Source organism: Mastigoproctus giganteus, chromosome 3 (genome assembly GCF_048544385.1).
Source record: "Mastigoproctus giganteus isolate SK-2022 chromosome 3, ASM4854438v1, whole genome shotgun sequence".
Classification (NCBI taxonomy): domain Eukaryota; kingdom Metazoa; phylum Arthropoda; class Arachnida; order Uropygi; family Thelyphonidae; genus Mastigoproctus; species Mastigoproctus giganteus.
The window spans coordinates 210,511,021-210,537,596 of NC_143577.1; the positions used below are offsets into that span (position 1 = coordinate 210,511,021).

The 26,576-nt window shown below is 37.8% G+C and overlaps 1 protein-coding gene across 3 annotated transcripts in view; it reads left to right on the plus strand.

Annotated features, from left to right (window-relative positions):
• The window catches only part of smg (sterile alpha motif domain containing protein 4 smaug), a 522,350-nt gene that overhangs the window by 437,299 nt on the left and 58,475 nt on the right, over window positions 1-26,576 (plus strand). For all 3 annotated transcript variants that reach the window (XM_090369606.1, XM_090369605.1, XM_090369604.1), the window contains 3 exons: window positions 940-1,026; window positions 6,594-6,849; window positions 18,691-18,779. In XM_090369606.1, the coding sequence (XP_090225732.1) occupies window positions 940-1,026; window positions 6,594-6,849; window positions 18,691-18,779 (432 nt within the window). The remainder of the gene's footprint in view (window positions 1-939; window positions 1,027-6,593; window positions 6,850-18,690; window positions 18,780-26,576) is intronic.

Genomic DNA, 26,576 nt, shown 5'->3' on the forward strand with positions numbered 1-26,576 from the left:
TGAGCTAGAATTTGTCTTTACTTTTCTCTAGTAAAAATAAAAATATTAACCCAATAAAAAAAAACACCATCTTTAATTTTTTCTATGTGGGAAGGGGTTGCAGGAATGCCTTCCTGCCCTGGGTGCTGGTATATCTTGGGCCGACCCTGAGTACCACAGTCTTTTTTGCTCATTCTGCTTTAGTTAATCTGTATGACAGTAGTCATATAGCTATTTACTTATCAGTTATACAGTTAATAGCTAGGTTTTCTTTTTTCATACAGATTCTTAGTTCCTCACTAATTGTTTGACTGGTTCCTTACTGGTATGTGATGGTTTGATGCGTGCTTAGATAACTAAAGAAAAGCAACTCCATTAGTTAAAACACGAAAACATAAATTTGCTTATGCATCTTCCATATAATTCACAAATTTGGATATGATCATAACTGCATGTTTTCTACATGAATTTATGTCTAACTGTTGAATAAACTTGTCTTCTCTTACAGTTTAAATTAATAGAAAAATCTTTCTAAAGAATTGCCTTGTATTATCTCAGAAAAACAAATTAACTCTATCTCTCTGATAATCAAAATAACAGTACTGGATTAAACCATTGTGATAATTACTCTTACTTAACTTTATATATTGACAAACTTAAATACTTTGTACAATCTCCTACAAAGTCACAACCATTGTTATTTAAATCTGCTGCTAGATTTACAAGATTGTCTTATTTCTATCAGAAATAGTAGTTGACCTATGTTGTGATTGTATGCATTTCATTTTGATATATGCTGATTTTGTATCTAAGGAATGTTTGGTATTTAATTTCTAGGACCCTCCAGTATATTTAAGATTTTAGCTACATTGATATATTTTTTTTAATGGTAAATTAGCTAATCATTTGCTAACAAACTTGAACGTCAGTAATAAAAAAATTAATTTTCAAATTTTTTAGAATGTAACGAAAGGTGCAAGACATAAAATAGTTCTAAGTATCCAGAAGTTAAAAGTCAGGCAGAACAACCTTCAGGCACTTGAAAAGGTGAGCTACAGAAATTTAATATTTTAGCTGCATTACTTAGATTGCTAGTCCAAAATTTGTAGGTATAACTTGCGCACAGTAACTTTTTGGCCAAATCTATTAAATTTATCTTTAGTTAGTTCTTTCATTCTAATCAAACTACATGTAGTTCTCGACTTTACGTGTTAATTCATTCCTAGCGCGAACTCATAAAGCAAAGTGGGAATTTATTTACCATAGGCCTAATGTTAAAAATAGGGGATACGTTCTCCACAATAATTAGTTAGCTAATTAGTTTGTTTAAACAATTATTTATTTATCCAAAGAAATGAAAACGTAGCATGTAAAATAAAGCAAATCATAATAATAGAGAAATTTAAGACTTGCAAATGTTAAAGAATGTTTATTCTTCATCATCATAGACTAAATGCACAGTCGTTGATCACTCATTATCGGCTTGGCACTCGTTGGTTTGTTGCACAAGGAGTCATCTTCTTCAGAAATGCTTCAAGAGGTGTTTTTTTTCCAAGATAATCTTCTTTTCTTTATAAATTTAAATAGCATGCATAAGCATTTTTTAACGGAATGCACAAATTGCAACTAACACAATTTGCGTGGAGTAACAAGTTTACGAAGCTTTAAAAAAAAAAGGAACGAAGAGAAGATTCTGAAAATTTGTTTTTTTTTTATACGATTGAAGATTTCAGCAAATTGTTTTTATTGTTTTATGGTCATGACTTCCAGAAATGTGCTTTAGAAAAATATCACAAAGCCATTCAAAATTGGTTCTTTTAGCAAGGGCACATGATGCAAGAAAGCAAGCTTATATAGCATCAGCCAAAAAAAAAAAAAAAAAAAATACACACATGCACCCCCTTCTCATTTCACTCATTCACCTGCTCCAGATGTTTGTCTTAGCAAGAGGAAGAATCCCATCAGCATTGATCATGTTCAAACCATTCAAGACTTTATACACTTATCAGATCACCTCGCAGGTGCCTAGTCTCCAGACACTGTAATTTGCAAAACCTAAGCCTTTCTTTGTAAGAGCAACCCTTCATTCCATTCACTAATCTTGTCGCCCTTCTCTGTACTCGTTTCAACAGCTCTATATCCTTCTTAAAATGAGGCCTCCAGACCTGTATACAGTACTCAAGGTGTGGCCTGACCATTACCTTATACAAGGGGATAATCACCTCCTTATCCCTGCTAGAAAAATTCCTGTATATCATTGACAAGACACCGTGGGGTTACACTTGCAGATTATCTGCACTGCTCAGAATTAGCATTAGCATTAGTAGAGGCATATGATGCAAGAAAGCAAGCTTATTCAGCATCAGCCAAAAAAAAAAAAAAAAAACCCACTCCCATTTCACCCCTCCGTTCGTTCGAAATACCTGTCCAGTTGAGCCTTAAATTTGTTTAGGCTATCAACTTCAACAACAAGTGATGGAAGTCGGTTCCACCAACCAACCACCTGCTGGCCAAAGGCAAATTTCCGCACATCTATCCGACATCCGTCCTTCCTCAATTTGAATTTATGCCCTCTGAGGTGATTATTCTGAGCAAGATGAAGAATCCCATTGGCATTGAGCATGCTCAAACCATTCAAGGCTTTATACACCTCTATCAGATCACCTCGCCTGTGCCTAGTCTCCAGACTCTGTAATTTGCAAAACTTAAGCCTTTCTTCGTAAGAGCAACCCTTTGTTCCATTCACTAATCTTGTTGCCCTTCTCTGTACCCGTTCCAGCAGCTCTACATCCTTCTTGAAATGAGGCCTCCAGACCTGTATACAGTACTCAAGATGTGGCCTAACCATTGCCTTATACAAGGAAATAATCACCTCCTTATCCCTGCTAGAAAAATTCCTGTATATCATTGACAAGACACCATGAGCTACTCTTGCAGCTCGTCTGCACTGCTCAGAGAACTTCATATCTGCCTGCACAATTACCCCCAGGTCCTTTTCATTCTCCACCACTGTCAGTGTAGTACCGCAGAGTTGATACGTTGCTCTGGGGTTACTGTTTCCCATATGTAGTACTTTGACAAATGTAATGTTAAACTTCCTTTGCCACCTCTCAGCCCATCTGTTCAACCTTTCCAGATCCTGTTGCAGCAGCATAGTGTCAGTAGTGTCCTTAACAACCCTGCCAACCTTTGTATCATCTGCAAACTTGGACATTAAACTTGATATCCCATCATCAATATCATTCATAAACACCGAAAACAACAACGGACCCAACACTGAACCCTGAGGAACTCCACTAATAACATTAGTCCACGTTGAGCAGTGTCCATTGATTACCACTCTGTCTTCTGCCACTCTACCATCCCCTTATCCATAGCAGCAATTTGCCTCCAATGCCACACTGCTCCAATTTGTGCAGCAGTCTTCCATGTGCAACAGTATCAAAAGCCTTTCTAAGATCCAAATATATAATATCAAAGTTATTCCCTGCATCCAGTTCTTTTGTGACTACATCATAGTATCCAATCAAATTGGTCAGGCAAGACCTGCCCTTAACAAAAACCATGCTGCATCTGAGCTATAACTGAATTCTTGTCTAGATGATCCTGCAGTGCTTCTTTAACCAGTGCCTCCATTAACTTACCTGGAACAGAAGTTAAACTAACAGGTCTATAATTACTTGTGTCAGCCTTTGATCCTCCTTTGTGAATTGGGGTTACATTTGCACATCTCCAGTCTATGGGTACCTCCCCTGAGTCCAAAGAAGCTCTCATAATTATGGCTAGGGGTTTGCTTACTTCCTTTGCTGCCTCCTTTAATATAACTGGATAGATCCCATCCACCCCAGGTGCCTTTTTTATGTTTATCCTCAACAATCTCTCCTCCACTTTCCTCTCAGTTATTACAAAATCATCCAGCTCACTGCCAATGTTTACTTTACCTACATCATTCTCCTTCCTGAATAACTCCTCATGCGTGAATGTAGATGCAAAATACTCGTTTAGATTGTTTGCCACCTGAGCAGGATCCTCAACTGTTGAACCATCAATATCCAGTGGACCAATCTGATTCATCCCTTTCCTTCTCGAGTTTAAATATGTAAAGAACTCTTTTCTGTTTTTCTTTGCATCCTTTGCCAAGGATTTTTCGTAGTCTGCCTTTGACTGCCTAATCTCATTTGTGACTTGGTTACAGACCAACTTATATCTATCATAGGCTTCCATGTCACCCATTAATTTGTATGTATCCCATGCATTTTTCTTCTCTGCCACATGCCTCATTAGTTCATCTGACAACCATTTAGGCCTAAACCTTGAACAATATTTCTTAGTTGGTATGTAAAGCCTGGTAGCCTCCAAGATTAGTTCCTTGAATGCTTCCCATTTTGAGTTTGCTGTTGGTAACATCATCAGTTGGTCCCACTGTATAGAATTTAAATACTGTCTCAGACCATCATAGTCGCCTTTAACGAAAACAAAAACCCTTCCCTTTACCTCTGATGGTAGTTACCTCCTTGAGTAAATCCCACTTCAACACACTGTGATCACTGCCACCTAGTGGTTCATTTATCTGCAGATTCTTAATGCATGAAGAATCACTACTGATAATCAGATCAAGAGTATTGCTCCCTCTTGTTGCCTCACGAACATGCTGATGTAGAAAACAATCATCCAATAAATCCACAAAAGCCTTGCTAGTGTGTGAGTGACCAACCCACAAATTCCAGTCAATATCTGGGAAATTAAAATCCCCCATTATAAGACTCTGATTTACTGGCCCACTCTATTTCCCTGTACAATATCTTATTATACTCATCAGAGTCATTAGGCCTATAGCACACTCCTACTCTCAATTTTGATTTCCCTATGCTTATGTCACACCAAAGTGACTCGACACTGCCCTGTCCATCGATGTCGACTGGCTTCACTTCCTTGGACCTTATGTGTTTCTTAATTAATAGCATAACCCCTCCTCCCCTCCTGTCCTTTCTATACACATTGTATTCCCCAAATTCCAGTTCCGCATTACTTATATCTGTGTGACACCACGTCTCTGATATCCCAACAATATCTGCGTTTGATGTTTTGAGCAATACCTCAAATTCATCAAATTTATTTACCAAACTCCTAGCATTGGTGTACACGCAGGTATACATGCACCTGTTTCTATTCTTAGCTACCCTAACACAACCCATGTGTTTATTTGTACCGGAATGACTCCTGGCAGTCTCTGAAATATCCTGCATCTAGTTTTTCAGGCTTCTGCTCATTCCGCAATAGAAGCAGTGCAAGAATCTCTTTCACCTCTGCCAGTGGCTACTGTTAATCTATTCGTCTTTGTCTCCCCCCCAACTAGCAGTTTTCTGACCCACCTAACACTGCCTCGACAGCATCAGCAAAAATTCTTGCACCCTTTCTATTTAAGTGTATCCCATCCCTGTAGAAGCAATCTCTCCTGTTAACAAGTACAGTCCAGGCTGAAAAAAATTCTACCCCTTGAGCCTTGCACAATCCCTCCAGGGCCAAATTGATCAACAAGGCTCTCATCATATACTCCCTCCTATCGTGTCTGGGCAGAATTGCAGACACTTTCAAATTCAACCCTAATTCACGGCTTTTTTTCAACATTGACCTGTACTTGCTAATTAATTCCGCTGGTCTCCAGATATGAATACTTCATATGTGCCTGTACAATTACCCCCAGGTCCTTTTCACTCTCTACCTCTTTCAGTTTAGTACCACACAGTTGATATGTTACTCTGGGGTCACTGCTTCCCATATGCAGTACTTTACATTTATCAATGTTGAACTTCAGTTGCCACACCTCTCAGCCCATCTACTCAACTTTTCTACATCCTCTTGCAGCGGCTTAGTGTCATTAACAACCTTGCCAACATCTGCAAACTTGGACAGAACTCTTATAACAAAACATATGATAATGATGAAAGTGTAGTGTGTTTAATGATTTGAATTGGTAACTAATACAATTTATACTATTAAAACAACCTTTTAGGGAGTTATGTGGCGAAAATTTGAACTTCCGAGGTCATGGAATGAATTACCGAAAAACTTTATTGGGTTCACTAACAATATTTTCGCGATACAATGGGAACAGATTAATATCGTAAAGCAGGGTACACTGTATTGTATAGCTACGCATGTTGTTTGAAATGCAATATTTATGCATTTTTAATGTTCATATTTTCGATTTTTTTGATACTTAAAAAAAAAAAAAAAAAAAACTCAAACCCGGGAATTCGTAAAGCGAGAACTGCCTGTACTTTGTTTAGTTTAATACATTACAAATTAAATGCTAGGATTCTTTTCTTTGAGTTGGTTCTTATAAGTTTATTCAGTAAGTGTAGCAATTTCTTACAATCCTATTATTTGTATGAACTGCTGGTTAGAGAAATGCTTGAATTGTGAAATATCTTAGTGGGGGGAGGGAAAAAAACTGGATTGTTGAGCACAGTGGCAATAAGACCATTGTTACTCAACTTCTCTTTAAGAAATATGCAGCAGTGTTCTAATACAGTTGATTTCCAAACTTTTTTTCAAAATTAGTTTTAATTACTAGGTAGTTTTAATTAGTGTGATTGAACACTTTTTTTAAGGATATCCAAGAAGGTGCCGGTGTGCGTGCTGCTCTTGCAGAATTAAAAGCTATGATACAAACACCTATGAAAGCTTATCATCCTGCTGAGTCAATGCAATCATCTCAGGAATCTCTGCAGATCTTGATGGAATCCCTGCCTGTTTCTCCAGATTCTCAGAGCACACCTCCAAGTCCTCCTTCAAGTGGAGATGATTCCAGTGTTCAAGTACCTGAGGGAGACCTTCCAGGACAGTTTACAAGAGTTATGGGGAAAAGTAAGTAAACGTTTATTTTTTTATTCAATCTTTATGAGCAATGCTTTATATTCAGACAATGCAGAAGTGATATGCAACGTACTGCTGCATAAGCTAACACATAAATGAAATATATTTTGGAGTACTAAGAAACCAGATATGATGCCAAAAATGAAAGGTTCAACATTAAACTAAAATGCATAAAATAGTGGGAATCCAAAGGAGCAGGAATATGGTACAGAAAAAGTGTAGCAGAAATATGAATTTGGCGGGGGGGAAGAAGATAGTAGAAATCAGCATGGGTTAACTAGCAGAAATGGGTTTTAATTAGGTTATTAGTAGAAGTGAGTTTGTGATTAATCCCTTTAATAAAAATTAATTTAATTTACATGTGCAAAAAAGTAAATGTAATTCCACCCAATCACACAATTTTACAACTGTACCTATGCAGTATGGTTTCCCATACCAGCTCTAAAGTGATGTCAGAGTTCATGCAAGCTCTCTATGACCAGTTTAAGTAATAGTAATGAAGGCATGTGATGCAAGAAAGCAAGCTCGTGTAGCATCAGCCAAAAAAAAAAAACCAAATTTACACATCCACTCCCTCTTAAAGTTTGTCCAGTTCCAACTTGAATCTATTTACACTATCAACTTCTACAATGACAGATGGAAGTTTTGTTTCAGCAATTAACCACCTGCTGGCTAAAGGCAAATTTACACACATCTATCTATTCCACAGCTGTCTTTCCTCAATTTGAATCTGTGCCCCCTCAGGTTTGTAATCCGAGCAAGCAGAAGAATCCCATCAGAATTCAGTTTGCTCGACCCATTCAAGGCCTTATATACCTCAATCAGATCACTTGGCAGGTGCCTAGTCTCGAGCTAGCCACAGAAATTTGCAGAACTTAAGCCTTTCTTGGTAAGAGGGCCCCTTCGTTCCCCTCGCCAATCGTGTTACCTTTCTCTGTACATGCTCAAGCAATTGTACATCCTTTTTAAATTAAAATTAGGCCTCCAGACCTGTACACAGTACTCAAGGCATGGCCTGACCATTGCCTTATACAAAGGTATAATCACCTTTTCCCTGCTAGCAGAATTCCTATATATCATTGACCTACTCTGTCTTGCTCAGAAAATGTAATATATATGACTGCACAATTACTCTCACGTCTTTCATTTTCTACCACCTTAAGTGTAACCCCAGAGAAACGTAGTTGATACGTTTCTCTGGGGTTACTTCTAGCTATATGCAGTACTTTGCATTTGTCAATGATAAACTTCAGTTGCCACTTGTCAGCCCATCTGCCCAAATTTTCTAGATCCTCTTGCAGTAGCACACTGCCATTACTGTCATCAACAACCCTGCCAACCTTTGTTTCATCTGCGAACTTCGACATTAAGCCTGATATACCTTCATCAATATCATTGAAGGTATATAAGGCAATATCAATGTCATTGATGAAGGTATATAAAATAAGTTGTCCTAACACCTAACTCAGGGTGACCCCACTAATAACATTAGTCCATGAAGAGCAGTGTCCATTGATTACCACTGTCTTCTCCCACTCAACCATACTGTTCCACTTTGTACAGTAGTCTTTCATATGCAACAGTATCAAAAGTTTTCTTGAAATTCAAATATATGATATCAATTTATTTTTTGCATCCAGTATCTTTGTGACCACGACATAGTATCCAATCAACTTGGACAGACAAGACTTTCCGTTAACAAACCCATGCAGTGTCTGGATTATTACTGCAGTCTTTCCTACATGATCCTGCAATGCATCTTAACCAGTGACTCCATTATTTTCAGCAGAACAGAAGTTAAACTAACTAGTCTGTAATTACTCTTGTCACCCTTAATCCACCCTCCCCCCTTTGTAAATTGGGGATACATTTCCACATCTGCAGTCCCTGGGACAACCCTTGGAACCAAGGATGTTCTCATAATTATGGATAAGGGTTTATTTATTTCCTTTGCTGCCTCCTCTAAAATAACTGGACAGATCCAGATCCTATCCACCACAAGTGCCTTTCTTATGTTTAACTTCAATTTCTCCAATTTGCTCTCAGTTATTACAAAATCATTAAGCAACCTGTTACAATTTGATAAACTTCCATTATTTTCCCCCCCTATATAACACCTCTTGCGAATGTAGACACAAAATACTCTTATTAGCTATCTGAGCAGGATCATCAACAGTCGAACCATCAATATCAAATGGACCGATCTAATTCATCCCCTTCCTTCTACTGTTTATATAAGTGAAAAGTCTTTGCTGTTTTTCTTTGCATCCTTTGCCAAAGATTTCTTGTAAGGAAAGATTGTGCAAGGCTCAAGGGGTAGAATTTTTTTCAGCCTGGACTGTACGTGTTAACAGGAGAGATTGCTTCTACAGGGATGGGATACACTTAAATAGAAAGGGTGCAAGAATATTTGCTGATGCTATCGAGGCAATGTTAGGTGGGTCGGAAAACTGCTAGTTTGGTGGGATACAAAGACTAATAGTTTAACAGTAACCGCAGGCAGAGGTGAAGGTGATTCTTGCACAACTTCTATTAGAATAAGAAGCGACCTGGAGCGAGGGGTGTTGGGGGTTTCAGGGACGGATGGCAGTCATCATGGATTAGTTGGGTATATGGGATGTGTTAGGGTAACAAGGAATAGGCATAGGAGCATGTATGCTTGCATGTATACCAATGCTAGAAGTATAGTAAATAAATTTGATGAATTTGAAGTGTTGGTCAAGACATCAAAGGCGGATATTGTTGGGATAGCAGAGACGTGGTGTCACAAAGATATAAGGAATGCAGAACTGGAATTTGGGGAGTACAATGTGTACAGAAAGGATAGACAGGACAGAAAGGGAGGGGGTGTTATGCTGTTAATTAAAAAAAACATAAAATCAAAGGAAGTGCACCCAGTTAATATAGATGAACAGTGCTCTGTTGAGTCAGTTTGATGTGAGATAAGCACTGCGAAAGGAAAAATAAGAGTAGGAGTGTGTTATAGGCCTAATGACTTGAATGAGTACAATGAACAATTGTACAGAGAAATAGAGTGGGCCAGTAAATCAGAATGTCTTATAATGGGGTATTTTAACTTCCCAGATATTGACTGGAACTTGTGGGTTGGTCACTCACACACTAGTCAGACTTTTGTGGATTTATTGGATGATTGTTTTCTGCAGCAGCATGTTCGAGAGGCAACCAGAGAAAGTAACACTCTTGATCTGGTTATCAGCAGTGATCATTCGTGTATTAAGAATTTGCAGATAAAGGAACCACTAGGTGGCAGTGATCAGTGTGCTGAAGTGGGATTTACTCAAAGAGGTAACTACCGTCAGGGGTAAAGGAAAGGGTTTTTGCTTCCGTAAAGGGGAGTACAGTGGTCTCAGACAGTTTTTAAATTCTGTACAGTGGGATCAACTGACGATGTTACAAACAGTAAATTCTAAGTGGGAAGCATTCAAAGAATTAATCGTGGAAGCTACTAGACTTTATATACCGATTAAGAAATATCGTTCAAGGTTTAGGCCTAAATGGTTATCAAATGAACTAATGAGACTCGTGACAGAGAAGAAAAATGCATGGGATGCATATAAATTATCAGGTGACGCAGAAGCCTGTGGTAGATATAAGCTAGTCTGTAATCAGGTCACAAAGGAGGTTCGGTAGGCGAAGGCGGATTACGAGAAATTTTTGGCAAAAGATGCTAAGAAAAACAGCAAGGATTTCTTTACTTATATAAACTCTAAAAGGAAGGGGATGAATATGATTGGTCCACTTGACATCGATGGTTCGACTGTTGATGATCCTGCTCAGATAGCAAACAAACTGGATGAGTATTTTGCATCTACATTCACACGTGAGGAATTATTACAATTTGAAAATGGAAGAAGGTTATCAAATTGTAGCAGTGTGCTTAATGATTTTGTAATAACTGAGAGCAAAGTGGAGGAGAAATTGTTGAAGTTAAACATAAGAAAGGCACCTGGGGTGAATGGGATATATCCAGTTATTTTAAACGAGGCGGCAAAGCAACTAAGCAAACCCTTAGCCATAATTATGAGAGCATCCTTGGACTCAGGGGAGGTTCCCACGGACTGGAGATGTGCAAATGTGTCCCCAATTCACAAAGGTGGATCGAAGGGTGACACGAGTAATTACAGACCAGTTAGTTTAACTTCTGTTCCGGGTAAAATAATGGAGTCACTGGTTAAAGATGCATTGCAGGATCATCTAGACAAGACTGCAGCAATAATTCAAACACAGCATGGGTTTGTTAAGGGAAAGTCTTGTCTGACAAATTTGATTGGTTATTATGATGTGGTCACAAAGGAACTGGATGCAAAAAATAATTTTGATATCATATACTTGGATTTCAGGAAAGCTTTTGACACTGTTGCGCATGGAAGACTACTGTACAAATTGGAGCAGAATGGTATTAAGGGTAAGTTGCTACAATGGATAAAAGGATGGTTAAGTGGGAGAAGACAGAGGGTGGTAATCAATGAGTGCTGCTCTTTGTGGACTAATGTTATTAGTGGAGTCCCACAGGGTTCGGAGTTGGGTCCACTGTTGTTTTGTGTATTTATCAATGATATTGATGAAGGTATATCAGGCTTAATGTCGAAGTTTGCAGATGACACAAAGGTTGGCAGGGTTGTTAATGACAGTAAGGGCAGTGTGCTACTGCAACAGGATCTAGATAATTTGGGCAGATGGGCTAAGAAGTGGCAACTGAAGTTCAACCTTGACAAATGCAAAGTACTGCATATGGGTAGAAGTAACCCCAGAGAAACGTACCAACTGTGTGGTACTACACTTAAGGTGGTAGAAAATGAAAAAGACCTGGGAGTAATTGTGCAGTCAGATATGAAGTTTTCTGAGCAGTGCAGACAGGCTGCTGGGGCGGGTCATGGGGTTTTGTCAATGATATATAGGAATTTTGCTAGCAGGGAAAAGGAGGTGATTGTCCCTCTGTATAAGGCAATGGTCAGGCCACGCCTTGAGTACTGCGTACAGGTCTGGAGGCCTCATTTTAGGAAGGATGTAGATTTGCTTGAGCGTGTACAGAGAAGAGCAACACGATTGGTGAGGGGAATGAAGGGATTCTCTTACCAAGAGAGGCTTAAGTTCTGCAAATTGCAGTGGCTGGAGACTAGGCACCTGCGCGGTGATCTGATTGAGGTCTATAAAGCCTTGAATGGGTTGAGCACGCTGAATTCTGATGGGATCCTTCCACTTGTTCAGATTACCAACCTACGGGGACATAAGTTCAAATTAAGAAAGGACAGATGTAGAATAGATGTGCGGAAATTTGCCTTTAGCCAGCGGGTGGTTAATTGCTGGAACAAACTTCCATCTGTCGTTGTGGAAGTTGATAGGTTAAATAAATTTAAGGAGGAACTGGACAGGCATTTGGAGGGAATGGTGTGTTTTTTTTTTTTTTTTTGGCTGATGCTGCATAAGCTCCTACACTTGCTTTCTTGCATTATGTGCCACTACTACTACTACTTGATTGCAGACTAGCTTATCTGCCATAGGCTTCTGTGTCACCTGATAATTTGTATGCATCCCATGCATTTTTCTTCTTTGCCAAGAGTTTCGTTAGTTCACATAACATCCATTTTGCCCTAAACCTTGAATAATATTTCTTAATTGGTATGAAAAGCCTAGTAGCTTCCAAGATTAGTGCCTTGAATGCTTCCCATTTAGAATTCAATGTTGGTAGCATCATCAGTTGATCCCACTGTACAGAATTTAAGAACTGTCTGAGACCCCTGTAGTCACCTTTGCAAAAGCCCTTCCCTTTAGCCTTCATGGTTGCATCTTTAATAATTCCCACATTAGTACATTATGATCACTGTCACCCAGTGTTCGAATGTGTTAGAACCCTGTGTTAGAATTTGCTGTACCATTATCAGTTGGTCCCACTGTATAGAAGTTAGTAATCACCTTTATGGGAGCTAAAACTCTTCCCTTTAACTCTGATAATAGTTTTATGTTTACATAAATCCCACATCAGTACACTGATCACTGCCACCTAGTAGTTCCTCAATCTGTAAATTCTTAATGCACAAATAATTGCTGCTGATAACCAGCACGAGTATTATCCTCTCTGGTTGTCTCTCGAACATGCTGCTGCAAAAAACAATCATCCAATAAATCCACAAGTTTTGCTAGTGTGAGAGTGATCAAACCCACAATTTCCAGAAATATCTGGGAAGTTAAAATCCCCGATTATAACACAATCTGATTTACTGGCCCATTCTATTTCTCTGTACAATTGTTTGTACTCATTAGTCCTGAGGCCTATAACAAGCTACTCATTTTTGCTTTCCTAGTACTTATGTGACGCCAGACTGATTCAACATTGCATTGTCCATTTGTGTCAACTGGATGCATTTCCTTGGATTTTGCTGTTTCTTAATTAACAGCATAACTCCCTCTTCCTTCCTCAATGAATTTTTCTCTTTCCTAAAAAAAAATTGGACTATATCATAAATTCTAAAAGATCTTGGTAATAAAAATGAAGTGGTTACATCTGATATTTGTTTTCAGAATGAATAGGTACACTGTATCTCTGGCAGCTTATGTGCCGTTAAACCCCCATAAACATTTCCTGCCCTCTCCCTTCCTATCCTTTCTGTACACATTGTACTCCCCAAATTCTCCAATTCTGCATGCCCTAATATTTGTGTGACACTATATCTCTGATATAATAATTCATCAAAATTATTTACTATATTTCTAACATCGGTATACATGCACCTATTCTTATTCTTAGCTACCCTAACACAGCCCATGTATTTATTCATGAAGACTCCCACCAGTCTTTGAAACCCTCAGCAACCCCGCACCCTCCAGGGTGTTGCTCGTTCTAATGAAGCAGCGTAAGAATCACTCTCACCTCTGCCTGCAGCAACTTTTAACCTTTTAGTCTGAATCCCCCCAAGCTAGCAGTTTTCGACCCACCTAACACTGCCTCGATAGCACCAGCAAACACTCTTGAACTCCCTCTATTTAAGTGTATCCGATTCCTGTAGGAGTCATGTTAACGTGCACAGACTATACTGAAAAAAATTTACCCCATGAGCCTTGCATAATCTCTCCAGGGCCTCCAGTAGCTGTAATTATCAAAAGTAGTTAATGCTAGTTATGTTCACGGAATGAGCAGTAGTGTTAGAAATGTTTCCCTTCTGCATGAATTAAAAGTATTAAGCAGCAAATATTCCAAACTATGGATACTCTGTTTAGAAGATATGTACAGTTGCACGTATTAAAAAGTGCATGTTTTAACTTGCAGGTCATATGCAAGACCTCCTTGATTGTTATACTGGCAAAAATGCAACTCGACAATCTTTATGTAAGAAATGAAAATTTCGCATGTCTTAAGAATAGGGGAGTTTTTATATATATATATATATCCTCCAGTGCAAAAGTACATCTTTCTCTGAAGCAGTCATTTTTTGATGAATCATGTATGTACATTGCCCTGAGGATGCACTGTACCTGTGTTAGAAAATTGCATTTTGCTTTTTAATGTTGGTGATCAGTTGAATTTTTGATGTGTAAACATCTTTGGCAGGACCTACTAAATTTCAGATGGTAATAAAATCAATTTGTCATGATTTCGCAATGCGGAAATGGTGTCATTTGACTTCATTTCATAACAAAGAAAAACAGAGCCTGGAGAGGAGATCGTGCAAAGGATCGTGGGAGGGTGATCGTGGATGTGATTACCCAAAGAATCATAGGTGGTCATCTTGCAGATTACCTACTAAATTTCAGACAGTAAAATCAATTTGTCACGATTCAATGTGGAAATGTCATTTCCATTTCATAACAAAGAAAAACTGAGTTGGGAGTGGAGGAGATCTTGGATGCACTAGAGCTAGCATAAACCAGCTGGTTGCAGAAAAACGTTTGATTCGTGGCATACCACTTAGATGGCTTGGGACAACTATTGCTACCTGTGGCAGAAACCTTTTTGGTAACTAGAGAAATGGATATCTTGAGGGCAGTGATCTTGGATGTGCTAAGAGTTGGCATAAACCAGCTCTGAGTGCATTAGTAGAGGTGCATGATGCAAGAAAGCAAGCTTATACAGCATCAGCCAAAAAAAATATCCCATTTCACTGATCCATTCATTCCAAATGTTTTTCCTAGTTCTGCCTTAAATTTATTTAAGCTATCAACTTCCACAACAACAGATGACCGTTTCTTCCAGCAAACAATAACTGCTGGCTAAAGGCAAACTTCCGCACATCTATTCTACAACTGTCTTTCTCCTCAATTTCAATTTATGCTCTGTCAAGTTTGTAATCTGAGCAAGAGGAAGAATCCCATCAGCATTGAGCCAGCTCAATCCATTCAAGGCTTTATACACCTCAATCAGCAGGTTGCCTAGTCTCCAGAAGCTGCAATTTGCAGAACTTAAGCCTTTCTTCATAAAAGCATGCTTTGTTCCCTTCACCAGTCTTGTTGCCCTTCTCTGTACTCATTCTAGCAACTCTACATCCTTCCTAAAATGAGGTTTTCAGACCTGTACACAGTACTCAAAGTGTGGCCTGACCATTGCTTTATACAAGGGGATAATCACCTCCTCATCCCTGCTTGCAAAATTCCTGTATGTCATTGACTAGACCCACAAGCAGTACAGTCAGGCTACTCTGGCAGCCTGTCTGCACTGCTCAGAAAACTTCATATCTGACTGCACAATTACCCCAAGGTCTCTTTCAATATCCACTATCCTGAGTGTAACACCACACAGTTGGTACATTTCTCTGGGGTTACTGCTAACCATATGCAGTACTTTGCAGTTGTCAATGTTAAACTTCAGTTGCCACTTTTCAGCCCATCTAGCCAACTTTTCCTTTTCATTACTGTTATTAACAACCCTGCTAACCTTTATATCATCTGCAAACTTTGACATTAAGCTTGATATACCTTTATCAATATCATTGATAAATATACAAAACAACGGGCCCAACACCAAACCCTGAAGGACACCACTAATAACATTAATCCATGAAGAGCAGTGTCCATTGTTTACCACTCTGTCTTCTCCCACTCAACCATCCTGTTATCCATTGTAACAACTTTCCCTTAATGCCACACTGCTCCAATTTGTACATATCTTCTGCGTGCAATGGTATCAAAAGCTTTCCTGAAATCCAAATATATGATATCAAAATTGTTTTTTGCATCCAGTTCCTTTGTGACCACATCATAGTATCCAGTCAAATTGGTCAGACCCATACTGTGTCTGAATTATTTCTGCTGTCTTGTCTAGATGATCCTGCAATGCTTCTTTACCCAGTGACCCCATTATTTTCCCTCGAACAGAAGTCAAACTAAGAGGTCTGTAATTACTCATGTCACCCTTTGTGAATTGGAGATACATTTTTACATCTCCTGTCTGTGGGAATTTCCTCCAAGTCCAAGGATACTCATAATTATGGCCTAAGGGTTTGCTTACTTCCTTTGCTACCTCTATAACTGGATATATATCCCATCCACTCCAGGTGCCTTAGGTTTAATTTCTCCTCCACTTTGCTCAGTTATTACAAAATCATTTAACTCCCTGTTAGTTTGATAATTAGGCTATTGGCCTATCCTTTTCCAAACATTGATTTGGTAGAGTGAATAGAAGGCATGTTTATCCTATTTATGCCTAACATTGATTCGCTAGACGAAGTAGCAGGCGCGAGCATAAATTACATCATGATTTCGGCTCTAGCTGTTCAAAATTTAGTAGGTGTCTTCAAAGATGCATTGTTGAGGCCACGCTATGTCAAGGATCTGGGTAAGGGTATCCAATCCATGTGTTTTACATTTTTTTTTTTTTTTTTTTCCTTCTATAAGTAGCTTTTAGACCTAGTCAAGATCCTTGGTTTATTCTGAATTTAGATAGTGAGATTTTGAAAGTTAATTAATACTTAGTTTCAGTAGATTTACCGTTCATACCTTGCCGCCATTGTTATACAATATGTTATATCCCGTACTAGATAGCGTTAGCTTAGTATATAATATCAATAAATCAGTAAAATTTATTAATCTTGTTTAACTTCATTGTCAATTAAATTGTACTTTTTTTAACTAAATACATCTAACGACTTAGATTTTACAAACTTAACATTATTAATTAATACAACTTGATACGGAAGTTATAATGAAACTCGGAGATAATACTCGATACTGGAAAATATATAGAGATATATGTATAGTGTTAACTGCATTGAGATATAAGTTTAGGCTTATTTTGTACTTAAATTGAAATATTATTGAAATTGAATCGAAATCATGACTCAAACCAGAGCAGCAAAGCAAAAGGCTCAGGCTAATGGAGTGCTGGGGATCAGGGGAGAACTGAGGGGGGGACAGTTGCCCTCTGAATCACAGCCTTTTAAAATGCGCTGCTGGTTTATTTGTGGAGCAATCGGGTACGGGACATGATATTGCCAAGGGGAATGTCTTTGTGTGCACACAATGTAAGGAGTGTGAGGAAATCAGGTGACAACTCAGTGTTATGGGCCTATATGAGAGCTTAAAGGACAAGGTAGATGCCCTCAAAGGATCTATATTGAGGGCCCATCAAGCTTTCAGCTGCCCACAGCAAAGCCAGGGCTTGCACTTGATCATCACAGAACACAGCATCTTGCCACATTTCAATTTCAAGCCAAAGGATGAGCTGGGCAGTGATCCAAAAGTAAGTCTTTTCTTCAAGTTTTTTTGTAAAGCAAGTGGCATCTCACCAACGGTAAATATTCACTTTCAAACCTTGAAGCAAAAATATCACTTGTCATCCAAATAAATGTTGGAGCCATTTTTATAAATCACAGGTAGAGATTTCATGTTGACTTGCCAAAAACCCCAGGGATTTTGACTTTTACTAATGCACGATGGCTTTAGCTTTTGATTTCCAATCTTGTCTATGCACACTAACACAGTAATTCTCTCCAGCTTTGTTGGGTGCTCTTTTGATATCCAGTGACTTGTCAGAGAAGTTTATAGTGCACAGTTTCAACACACTTGTAAAGCTGTTCATCTGTGAATTCACCATATTGAATCACATTATGTAGAAATTCAGGATAAGCTTCTGTGCTATAATGCCAAATGCAAATTTGGCTAAAAGACTAACCTGGGATATCCCATGGCAAGTTTTCTATCTCCAAAGCTGTCCTTCAGAAGCTTTAAATGTCAATTCTCTACTAAGTAACTTAGGAAATTAAGTTCCTGTGCTTTCTAAATTATGCCATTTCGTGGTACTCCTTTAATACACTTCTGTAGAAACCACTCGTATAAGCATTGGTCCACATCACTGTTTTCAGTTTAGTTTTATCTTTTTTTTGAGACCTGCTTCTATGGAATGAATGCAATTTTCCTTCCTCTGTCATCCAACTGCCATACTTGCGAAATGGAATTCCACAAACTTGTGAAATGTACTGCATTTTGTTTCACTGCTCTTAAATCTTTCAACAAGCTTTAACTTTCCTTCAACTGTATCTTTTTTTTTTGCCAAACACTAAAGTAAAAAATCACGTACTTGCTATTGTGTGGTGTGTTTTTTTTTTTTGTATGTTTGTTAGACAAGTACATTCATATAGATCTCTGCTGGCATTATAAATGTGTATTATGGCCTACTTTGGAGGAAAACAATTTTTTTTTTTTTTTTTATTCAGGATAAAAACTTGAAAGAAGTGGTCCAAAATGAATTGAGTATGCCGATTCCTTTAAATTTAAACTTGAAAACCTAAAATAACAGCCCAAAATTATATAAAGTATCAGATCATGAAAATTATCTACATATTTTCTTTAAATGGGAAAATAGCATTTTCTTTTCTTTCCTAGTTTGCACAAATCTGTTGGTATCAACACGACCAGAAGATGAAAGCTTAAATCTCTTTCTAATGCTCATTGATAAGTGCCTTAGCCATGAGGTAAGTTAAAGCATTGGTATAACTATATGTTATTTATATATATATATATATATATATATATATAAATTATTTTTATTGTTATTTGTAGAATGTAGTAGGTATATATCTATAATTTAACTAGTGCTAATAATGAAAATACCGTGTATCCTGGGAGCGATATAATTTTTTTGCAAAAAAAAAAATTTTTTTTTTTTGCAAAATTCGCACTTTGTTTCTTCTTGTTTATAACGTTACACTTTTCTTTTCCTTTCCCCACCCTTTAATCAACATATATCGCTCCCAGGATACACGGTATTTTCATTATTAGCACTAGTTAAATTATAGATATATACCTACTACATTCTACAAATAACAATAAAAATAATTTTATATATACATTATGATTGTAGGGTACTTTTGCTCTTGCAGTGTCCCTGATCCATAATGAATATTTTCGCTTATTCATATATATATATATATATTAAATTAGCTGCTTCCTTTTAAAGAAAGGGTTCAGTTTGACTAAGTTTTATCATGATCATTCAATTTAGTCAATGATGACTTTTGCAAAGCTCCTGGTTACAAGTTTTGCAAAAGTCCTTAATGTAAGTGCTGTGGATATTAGCTATCCCTTCAACTTGCTATTCTAATCGAGTAAATTGACTATGTTAAGAATGGGTTGGCAGTAATGAAATCCGAAAAGATTGATTAGATATTGTTGCAGATTGTTATAGCTTTTGGTGTCGGTAAAATTATCTTTTTAAAGAAGCATAATTTTGATTTTATGGAGGGCTAACTGTGCAAAAATTTGCATCTTAAAATTTAATCATTCATTAATATATAGCTGCCAACTCCAGATCTACAGCAGAGAATCCACCTTGATTTTGTCCTCTTTCCATTTTTCTGTCATAATTTTGCAAAAAAATTTTTTTTTTCTTTTCACAAAATAACTAAAAACTGTTAAAATTGGGTTTTTTTTTTGCAAATGTCTGCTTATTTTTGTTAATGAATTGGCTGGCTGGCTTTCTAAGTTGCATTGTAACACTGGATAATAAAGTTCTTCATTAGGTGTAGTTAGCATAGTTGAGGCATATGATGAAAGAAAGCAAGCTTATACAGCAGCCGTGGCTGTTTCCTAATAGACTTGTACTATTGAAGCTAATTAACAATGCCTTTCTGTAAGATGGCAAAGAAATAAGAATTTCAGAAGACAAATAATTTTCCATGTATTGTGAAACCTGAAAAGGCAGTACTCTGCCTTCTGTACATATACAGATACAGTGCATTCCGGTTAATTGGGCCACTGGTTAATCGGGGCAGCCGCTTATTTGGGGCAAATTATGAAGAACAAAAACAAATAGTTAGCCTGAATTTGTTCTGCTTATTTGGGCCAACTCGCAGCTTAATTGGGGCAATGAAGGTCTTGATTGAACAATAAACTATATTTAGATGGCGTGCACAAACATCTAAATATAGTTTATTAGGCCTGACGTAGCCCAGTGGTCAGGAGCGAGAGTGCATCGCACGCGTTCTTTGAGTGGACCAGGGTTCAAGCCCGTGACTACTAAATACGATAATTGGCGATTTATTGTAAACTCTACTGACTTGGTTGTCGTGCCGGAGTATAAACAGAAAATTGTTTTTATTGAACAATAAACTAATTTAGATGGTTCGTAACAAAGATCATGTGGGCAGCAGCGGAGTCGTGCTGCGACTGTCGTACTGTACAGTGGTTGTTTTATGTTTGTTCTGTGTTGTGGTAATTGGATTCTGAAGAAATTTTGCTTGCAGTTGTTTACGATCACAGTCGGTACATATGTATACATCTTGTGGGTTAGAATAGATTAAAAACTGTACCAAACAGTGCACTGATTTTGGTTTCCCCCTCCCCTTTTTTTTTTCAGTACATTTAAGACCCTGTCAAGATGCCACAAAGATTTCTCACTTTCAGAAAAAATCTCTATTCTTGACAAGATAAAAAGTCAACCTCCTAACATCAGTCATCGTCAACTAGCGGAGATAATAAAGGTGCCAAAATCTACAATTTCACGACTGCTACAGCAACAAGAAAAACTTAGAGGAGTGGACATTGCGCGTGGATTTCAAGAAAACATCTCATAAACGAAAGAGGGAAGGCAAAGATCCAGACGTCGAAGATGCTTTGAATCAATGGTTTTCCACTGTATCAAAACGAGGAGTGCGTGTAAGCGGCCCTATGCTAAAACAAAAGTCAGAAGAGTTCGCCAAAAAGCTAGGTCACGTAAATTTCAAAGCGACGGATGGTTGGTTGTCTCGATGGAAGTGTAGATAGACATGACATTAGTTACAAAAAAGCACATGGCGAGAAGGACAGTGCTGAGCAATGGAAATGTGAAAACTGCCAGAGTTGCTTAAAAAATTTAGTGGGGATGACATTTACAATGCCGATGAAACAGGTCTATATTATCGTGCTACGCCGGATGGTTCCCTCAGCTATCAACACAACACTGTCTGGTTCAAAGAAAGCAATGGATCGTGTAACAGTGTTGTGCTGCTCAAACATGTCAGGAAACGATAAACTCAAACTTTTGGTTATTGGTAAAAGTGCCAAACCTCGTTGTTTCAAGGGGCTTACAATAGGCAGTTTGCCAGTTTCGTATTATGCCAATAAGAAGGCGTGGATGACCACATATATTTTTACGCAATGGCTAATGAACTGGGGCGCAGAACTGCAGCGGAAGTCCAGAAAAATTGTGTTGATATTGAACAACTGCACCGCACACTCTAATGTAGCTGGTTTAAAAAATATTGAACTGGAATTTTTACCCCCTAACACCACATCCCTGATACAGCCTATGGATGCAGGAATAATAAAAAATTTGAAGACCTATTATTGCAGAAAGCTGGTTAATCACATCCTTGAAGCAATTGAGGAAAATCTGCTGACATCTTCGAAATCAATAGAGGTTAGTGCAAAAGTTTCAATGTTAAAAGCTGTACAATTTATCGCTGATAGTTGGCGAGTAATAACCAGTAAAACAATTCGGAATTGTTTTGCTAAATGTGGTTTCGCCACTAATTGTGATTCAGATGCGATAAGCTGTACAGAAAATGAAATGGCTTTGGAACTGCAACAGGTCCAAAATTGTGAAGAATTTTTAACGATTGACTATAACCTTCAATGCCACGATGAAGATTATGAGGAAACGATTATTGAACAAACTGCAGCAAAACACTCAGAGACACCAAAAGACCAAGAAAATGATGACGATGATATACCTAAGCGAGTGACTAACCAGGATGCCAGGAAATGTATAGCTAAATTGAGATGTTATTTCATGCAGGAAGGCAATGAAGGCAGTCCTTTATCAGCATAAAGGACTGCCTTTATGCTGATAAAGATACCTGCACCGACTTTGTTCAATTGCAGTCCATAAAGAGGACACGCCAGGGTACACTTCATAATGTTTTCAAAGTAAGAACCCTTAAGTAATGTGTAACCTTTGCCTGACACGGACATTATTCTGTACTGTATCTTCATTTTACACATGTACATTTTGTTTGCTTTTAGCTATAGTTATTTTTAAATAAATGTTTGTACCAATATAACTTAAATACAGTGTGCTTTCTTTAAATACCACATTCCCTTTATTTTATTCGTACCTTTTTTTGCCTCCGTTAGAATGTGCTTTTCAGCTCATTAAAATTTTGCTTAATTGGGCCAAAGTGATCTGTCCTGATGTGTCCCAATTAACCGGAATCGACTGTATATTTCAAGTGGCAGGAAATGATGTAATTGTTTATTTGTAAACAAATAAGCATAACATCTGTGGTGTATGTAAAGATATATAGATGGTGCACTTTGATGTCATACAAGCTGAATGTTTATTTACATCTTTTGTCATAGAAAAAGAAGTGATAGTTGATGGTGCTGAAAAAATGGGCAATTTTTGATTACTACAGATGGCTGCAAGGTACAGCACTGGATAGCTTCTAAAGAACCTGGAAGCACATGGGACTCCTTAAAAAAAATCTTGTCTGGTACTTGGTGTTGATAATGCACCTGTTTATGGTAGGCCTAAAAACTGGGGTAGCAAGGGTATTAAAAGAAGAGATTGAGCATTTGTAGTAATTGGCTGTCCTTGGTGTTCTTATTCATTTGTGTGCTGGAAAGGGAGTTGTGCACCTTATTGTGAAAGTGAATGAATACTGAAAATTCCTACTATCTAGAAGGAAAGATGCCCTCTGTACATGCGGAGAACCTGAAGACTGAGATCACGTGATGCACCCATGCAACATATATACTTAGACCTAAGAATCCAACTACTCCTAGACCTCCACTCTACATCACTTCGGCCAGAAACAAAGTTACTGGAATCTAACGATGCTTTCCATGCACTAACCACTTATGCCAACGAGGTCTTTCGTCGTCGCTGGCATCACCTGCAACTCCCGAACACTACTCCTGGATAACCTCCTCCACACAGCAACTGATACCCAGCACCAGAAACGTTCAGTCATGAAATTGAAAATTGAGGCCAGCCCTGCCGACACTGCTCAGTGATTCTTCATTATAACGATCCTGGACTCTTTAATTTGAACTTTACTTGTTCTCTTCTTTTTACCCACAGTCCTTCTCCAGGACTCCCACAACTGTATCTAGCACTTTTCCTGCTCCTTTTTGCCTGGGTGGATGCCTACCCTCTGTCATCCCCCACTATCTTACCTGTCTTCCACTTTCCTGTCTCTTCTCTGCTCTTTCCTTGGCCTTCCCCACTCTCGCTCCTGCAGGAGTGTGGGCGACCCGCCAGATGTCTTTTACTCCCTGGTCCGGCTCCTCGTGCCAGTGGATAGATGCTGGGAGGCTCCTTCCTGGTGATCGTGCCTCCCAGTAACGAAGAGGCCAGTCAAACAACACGCTACTCACACATAACCCACACTTTATGACTGGCTTTGCTGTGTTAACAGAGTACTTAATGTGGATTTGTGGGAAACCACGGGAACTGCATAACAATAACACTATGTCCACTATATCTAGAAGGAAGTGATAAAAGTGTGTGTTCTCTCTTTGGTTAAATGTGTAACTAGACTGGTAGAACAGTGGCATCCTGTAATAGGTCTATTTAAAGTGGTGAGAAGAGCCACCTGATCACTTCTCAGAATTCCAAAATTGAAAAGTATAACAAGCAATCATTAGTGAGTTGCACTGTGACTCATTCCAAAACCAGTTCCTTATCCGAAAGAAGTTTTGAACTAGGACAAATTGAACTAAAAAAAAAAACTTCTGAATTGGAAACGTCTGTTAAAGTAATCTAATCAGTCCAAGCAAGCTGATAAATGTCAGCAAAAAAAGCAAGCAAGTCAGAAAAATGGCAGCTGTGCTTTAATCCAACAAAGTGTAAGGTATTACACCTAGGAAACAGTAATCCCGAAAAAACCTATTCACTTGGTGGAGTTCAACTAAACCCAGTACTGGAGGAAAGGGACTTGGGTGTTATGATACGGTCAGACATGAAATTCTCTGAGCATTGTAAACAGGTTACAAGGAAGGCCCATGGTGTCCTATCGATGATCTATCGAACTTTTGCAAGTAGAGATAGGGACGTGATAATCCCATTATATAAGGCTTATGTTAGACCACACTTGGAATACTGTGTTCAAGTATGGAGACTGCACCTAAAGAAAGACATCGAGCTTCTTGAAAGGGTGCAAAGAAGGGTAACTCGTCTGGTGAGATCGGCAAAAGGGCATCCTTATGAAGAAAGACTTCGAATATGTGGGTTGCAGAGTTTGGAAACTAAACACCTTAGAGGAGATTTGATTGAGGTGTTTAAGGCTCTGAGAGGCATCAGTAAAATGAATGAGGACAAAATTTTCAAGATTATAAATGATGCTAGAACTAGACATAAATTCAAGTTACGGGGGGGAAATGTTTAGATTGGACTGCAGGAAGTTTTATTTTAGCCAGCGAGTTATAAATTACTGGAATAAGTTGCCTTCATGGGTGGTAGAGGCCGACAGTTTGGGGAAATTCAAAGGTCATCTGGATAGTACTTTCAGGTAAGGGAAGCGCATAAGGATGATAGGTTTAATTTCCTTTTTATTTATATATATAGTTTTATTAATTATTATTATTTAGTTATTTATTTTATTTATTTTTTTTTTGTTTTTATCATTGTTTTATTTGGATTTTTTTTTTTTTTTTTGGCTGGTGCAGCATAAGCCATGGCTTTCTTGCACCATGCAGCCGTTACTAATAATTTAGGCATGTTATTATTCTCACTCCTTCATAAGTCTTTTGGCTAGAATAAATCAATTTGCTTGTTTCTTTAAATGTTATGCCAACATTTGAAAATCCAAACAGCTCTTCAATCCACTTTTTTTTCTGCTATTGACTTCATTATTATTAGGAAAACAGAAGTTTCATCAATTGGCAGTGCATTTTCAAATATGAAGTTTTGTCTGAAAAGTTTTCAGAACTTGCAGTCATTGAGGACAACAAAGAAACAGAAAGCAATAGATGGTTTGCTGCATAAGTTCTGTCGATTTCAGTGTGAGAACCTACCAGATGCTATTATGAAAGAAAAAAAAGAATTGTGTATAGTAATCGTTGATAAGGAAGCTTGAAATATAACAAATTATCCCAAGTCATTCTTGGAATTGTAATAGTTTGCTCATAGCAGTGTTGAATGAGAGAATATTTAGCTACATTAGAAAAAGGAAATAGAGTTGATCTTTCTGGTGGAGCTCTGTAATAGAAGTCTGGGAATACTCCTGAGAGCCAAGTTTAGACAGCAGAGCCATTGTTATGAACAAAACTGACTGAACATTTCTTCAGAGGGTATAGTCTGCAGTGGATTTTGCTTGAAGCATTTAAAATCAGTTATTCTAGTAGAATATCCAAACAAATCAAGACTGAAAACTGTTGGTTAAGTTAATGTGTAAAAGCATACTGTACTATTAAAAACCTTAAAACCAATTTGAGAAAAGTATTTAATAAATTCTGAATTAACTGAAAGTGCAAATCATGAAGTGACAAACATTTTTATACTCTCCCCCCCCCCCCAAAGTAACCTGCATGCAGAATAGATGTGATTAGCAAGATCTTGTGCTCTCACAGGTGGAATAAGCTACAGGTAGGATGATTATTATAAAGCATAAATGAAAAAAAGGATGGTTTCTTCCTATGAATTATTTTACAAGATTAATAGTTTGGGGGAAATCAGAAAGAATTTAGCAAAGCAAATAAAATTTAAAAAAACAAAAAAAAAAAGATTTCACTTGGAAATTTGTGTGGGACTAACTGTTCTTTTCTAGTAGAACAGTTAGATATCATTGGAGTGGAGAGATCTAAAACTTCAGTTTGTAAACTGAAATGAACATTGAAAATAACTGTGGTTAGACTGCCATTCATAGACCATTTCAGATATCTTTTGACTTTTAACCTCAAATGGTTCTAAAAATAATTTCTTGTTTTAACATATTTGTTATGTTTGATGCATATAAGCATCAAACAATTTATACAATTCAACACTAAGTTCTGAGCAGTGACAGGCTTCTAGGACTGCTCATGGGAATTTCTGCCAATGATATACAGGAATTTTGTCAACAGGGATAAGGTGATCATACTGTTGTATACAGCAATAGTTAGTGTATCTTGAATACTGCACAAAAGCCAGAAAACCTCATTTTAGGAGGATATTGATATGCCAAAATGGCAACAAGTATAGTCAGGAACACAAAAGGGTACCATTACCAAGGAAGACTTCAGTTCTGCAGTTTATAGAACAGAATTTGTTGAAATTGCATGCAGGTGTTTAAGACTTAAATGGATAGAGT